The 4,798-nt window shown below is 23.2% G+C and overlaps 1 protein-coding gene across 3 annotated transcripts in view; it reads left to right on the top strand.

Moving 5' to 3' along the window:
* LOC117181397 (multidrug resistance-associated protein 7) overlaps positions 1 to 4,798 on the top strand; it is a 145,310-nt gene that overhangs the window by 53,083 nt on the left and 87,429 nt on the right. For 2 of the 3 annotated variants that reach the window (XM_033374009.1, XM_033374010.1), the window contains one exon: positions 347 to 590. The exons of the other annotated variant lie outside the window; for it this stretch is intronic. In XM_033374009.1, the coding sequence (XP_033229900.1) occupies positions 347 to 590 (244 nt within the window). The remainder of the gene's footprint in view (positions 1 to 346; positions 591 to 4,798) is intronic. 3 annotated transcript variants of the gene reach the window in all.

Genomic DNA, 4,798 nt, shown 5'->3' on the forward strand with positions numbered 1-4,798 from the left:
TATAAAATGTAGATCCAGAAAAAGGAATAAAAAAAGACCAAAAAAGACTCATTTTCAAGAAATATTCATATCCGTATCACAGCAAAAAACAGGTATTTTCGAGAAAAAAAGCCGGTTTGGTGTAAATTACAATTTTTTTCTATTTCGAAAAATCCTATGTTGCAAACGTGTCTAAATTTGTATTAAAAATTCAAATAAACAACTGCATCCCTCTAAATAATATTAATTTTATATTTTAATTTAAAAATCGTGTGAGGAAAAAAAATAAAAAAATTCTATTAAGTTTTTTAAAGTGTTTTGTTTTTAAATGCATTTACTAATTGGAAGTTATTAACCATTTTTCCAGATCTCGCCTATCGATAATTCCTCAGAATCCGTTTTTATTTACTGGAACGATACGGGAAAATGTTGATCCACTGAATCAATATCCAGATTCACAAGTGTACAAAGCATTGGAAAAATGCAAGGTTCATTCTTTAGTGAGTCGTTTGGGAGGGTTGGGTGCTACTTTGGAAGAAGGAGGTAGTAATCTCAGCGCTGGACAGAGACAACTTTTTTGTTTAGTTAGAGCGGTGCTGCACAATGCCAGGGTATGTTTTCATTATTTTGTTTTTACATATTTAGAGTTTGATTTTATATTTTTTTATTTATAGTACGTTTTTATTTATTTTGGGTTCTCAATTGATCCTTCTTGGTTCAAAATTCAACTATTTAGTTGAAAATTTAATTATCATTTTGAAAATTGCCGCTATTTTGTTAAAAAATAACCTTTTCTGGACAAATATTCAAATAATTGATTGAAAGTTTAACTACTTTGTTAAAAACTCACTTTTTCCTCTGGAGATTCTTCTCTTTGGTTGAAAATTAACTTACTCCATTTTTAGAAAGGTTTCGTGTTTAAAAAATCATCTTTTAGGTTGAATGGTGAACTATTTTGTTGAGTTTCAACGCTTTGCTTGAAAATTTAACTATTTTGTTAAAGATCTTTGTTCTAATTAAGAATTAATTTTTTCAAATAAAAATGTAGCTTCTCCATTTATTATTGAAAATTGATATTTTTAATTGAAAATTTATTTTTTTCTGTGTAAAAATTCAACATGTTTGGTGGAAAATTCATGTTCGTTATTAAAAATTCATCATTTTTGGTAGAAAATTAATCTGTTAGGTTGAAATTCTATATTTTTTAAATTAAAATGCAACTGTAACTATTTTGATGAAAACTTGTCCTTTTTTGGTTAATTTTTATTTAATTTAATTATTTTTATTTTATTTCAAATTAAAATCCTTTTTGTTTTAAATCGCATCTATTATATGTTTCGTTTTGGGAAATTCATATTTTTTAATTGAAAAATTAAGTACTTGGTTTAAAGTTTAAATAATTGTTGGGACATTTTTTCCGTTAAATATTCATCATTATAATTTAAAATTCATATTTTTCGCTTTGAAAATTGTACTGTTTTGTAGAAAATTCTTTTTGGCTTGAAAAGTCAACAGTTTGGTTGATCATTAACTCTTTTGTTGAAAATTCAACTGTTTTGTGTAAAGTTCAATTATTTTATTGAAGATTCTTTTTTTTAGAATTAATTTGTTAAACTTAAAATATAAATCTTTCATTTTTCAGTGAAAATTTATATTTTTTAATTAAAAATTGATCTTTTGTAGTTGAAAAATCAAATTATCTGATTGAAATTTCATCATTTTTACTAGAAAATAAATCTGCTTGGGTCAAAATTCATCCTTTTTAGTGACAAATATTTTTTAAATATTTAAAGAAATGTACTTTTCTGTTAAACATTCGTATTTTTTGGTTAAAAATTGAACTGTTTTGTAGAACATTCATCATTTTGGTTTGAAAAGTCAATAGTTTGGATTAATAATTAACTTTTTTGTTAGAAATTCAATTATTTTACTGAAGATTCTTTTTTTTAAACCGTCTATGTAAATCTTTCATTTTTCGTTGAAAATTGATGTTTTTAATTTAAAATTGATCTTTTGTGGTTGAAAATTCATCATTTTCATAAGAAAATAAATCTGCTTGGTTGAAAATGCACTTTTTTTTAATTAAAAATACAATTCTTTAGTTAAAAATTAAACTGAATCCACTATTCTGTTAAAAATTCGTATTTCTTGGTTAAATTCAACTGTTTTTTACTTGAAATTAATTTGTTTGTTTGTTCGAAATATCATATATCACATGTTTCGTTGAAAATTAATCTTTTTTGGTTAAAAATGTAAGTATTTGATTTAAAGAAACACTTATATTTCAAATACCATTTTACTTTTCTGTTGGTTGAAGATTCAAAATTTTAGTTGCAAATTTATATTTTTGTGGGCATTATTGAACTTTATCGTAGAAAATTGATCTTTTTGGCTTCAAAGTCAACAATTTGTTTGAAAATTAAGTTTCTTTCGTTGAAAATTCACATTTTGGTTTGCAAATTCTACTATTTGATTGAAAATTCAACCAGGTTGCCAAAAATTAAACTATTTTTATGAAAATTTAACTCTTTAATAGAAAATCAACTTTTAATTTGAATATTATTTTCCGGTTGAAAAATTTCAATTTTTTGGTAAATAATTCTTTTTTTCTCCAAAATTCATGTATTTTGTTGAAAATTCGTCGTTTTTGGTTGAAATTTCTTTCTTTTGTTAAAAATACTATTTTGTTTTGTTTAATGCAGCTGGTTGAAAAATAGTCTTTTTAGCTTTAAAACTCAACAGTTTTTGATTAACTTTTTTTTCTTTTATTTGAAAAATCGACCATTGGGTTGACAACAAATCTTTGCATGTTGAAAATTGAACTATTTTTGTAAAGTCATCTTTTTGTTGTCGAAAATTCAACGGTTTTATTAAAAATTTGTCATTTTGGATGGCAAATTGATCTTTTATGGTAAAAAATTTCTCTTTTTTGGTTGAAAATTAACTTTTATGTTAAAAATTCAACTGTCGTGAAAAAATTGGTGTTTTTTTTTTCTTGGAAATTTATTATTTGTTTAAAATGTTAACTATTTTGTTCAAAGATTCTTTTTTTGCTTGAAAGTTCAACTATTTGCGGGGTCATTGCTGGACCAGTAAACCGGAAAACCGGAAATTTCCAAATTTTAGAATTTTATCTTCTTTAATTATAATGTAATTCAGTTTATGATGAGTAATTCGAAAATCTTTTACTCAACAAAATTTTACATTCTAAATTTTTATTTCTAAGTATACATTTTTAATGTAAATAATTTTAAAATCTGGTCTTAGAAGACTTAAACAATTGAAAATTAAAAACGTTTACGATTGAAAGTTTTTGATAAAAAACATTTTTATTTGATCAACTCTAAATATAAATTAATTCATTATTTTAAAAATTGAATTGCACTTGAAGTATCAAAAATTGAATAGCAATTGTTTTGTTTAGAAGATTCTAAATCCTATCAAAATTTAAGAATTTCCAGAGTTCTGCGTTAAAAATTAAACTGGTTCAATTTAGAAGCCTTAGTCGTAAACAAAATGTAAATAATTTGAAACTGAATTTTTTGTATTAGAAAGCCTTGAGCAGTTAAAATTTCAAGGAGATTTTATACTTTGAAATTTACGATTTTCATTGTTCTGTTTTTTTTAATTATTAATTTGTAAGTTAAATTATTTAATTTTGATGTATAAATAAAAAATGAACACTTATCCTTTGTAGAACAATTCCAGTAATTTTTAGAGATATTTAAAGGTTTTTAAAAGATTCGAAATTAATTAAAAACTTGAAATGATTTCAAATAATTTAAACAAAGTGTGTGTTCCGACAAAATCCGCCTATTCGTACCAAAATTTCGGTGCAAATAGTCGTGGCCTATTATGAAACAAAATGCAGATTTTTTCAGATTTCAAACAAAACATTTACAAGCTTTTTAAGAATTATGAAAGGCTTTAAAAATAATAACATTTTATTAAGATTGCTAAGAAAATTGAAAATGATTTTCTATTTTGAAAAATTATTTAAAATGCGAATCACTTAAAAATATATTTAGAAGCTTTGATAAATTTTTAATAACAATTTAAAATTGGAAAATAATTAAAACAGCATGTAGATTTTTCCAGACTTTGAAATACAATTTTGAAGTTTTTTAAGGCTATCTAAACTATATTTAAAATTTTTTAAATATTCAACCTTGAACTCTACAATTGACAAAAATTTAAATTTCTACATTTTTCAGTTTAAATGCATTTAATTTAAAATTATTCAATTCAAAAGTGTTTATACTTTTCATTTTATTGGTATAATTTATTTCGAATTTAAATACAAAATTTTTGAAATAAAAATGTTTTTAACTTCAATTTTAAAAGTATAAAATTTACGAGTTCCACCTTGAATGCTTTAATTTTTCATTAATTCAAATGGAAAAATGATTAGTGTTAGAGTTTGCATTTTAAAATTTAATTGACTATGAAGAATGTTTGCGAACCGGAAAAAAATGCGGAAATGATCGGAAAATTTCTTTCTTTCATTAAAACGGCCACTCTGTATTCTGTTTTTGGTTGGAAATTGATAGTTTTTAGTTGAAATCTTCTTTTTGTTCATTTTTTTGTTAAAAATTAATTATTTTGGCTCATAATTTATAATTTTAGTTGAAAATTCATTTCCTCGGTTGCAAAATAAACTGTTCTTTGTCAATTCGTTTTCTTTAACTGAAAATTAATTGTTTTTTCTGAACATTAAACTATTTTTTAATCAGGTTTTTGACATAGATGCTATTTACATATACTATATGTATATGCTATTTTATTGAAAATTATTTTTTTTAACTAAAAATTTAACTGA

This window comes from Belonocnema kinseyi, chromosome 10, assembly GCF_010883055.1.
Source record: "Belonocnema kinseyi isolate 2016_QV_RU_SX_M_011 chromosome 10, B_treatae_v1, whole genome shotgun sequence".
Classification (NCBI taxonomy): Eukaryota; Metazoa; Arthropoda; class Insecta; order Hymenoptera; family Cynipidae; genus Belonocnema; species Belonocnema kinseyi.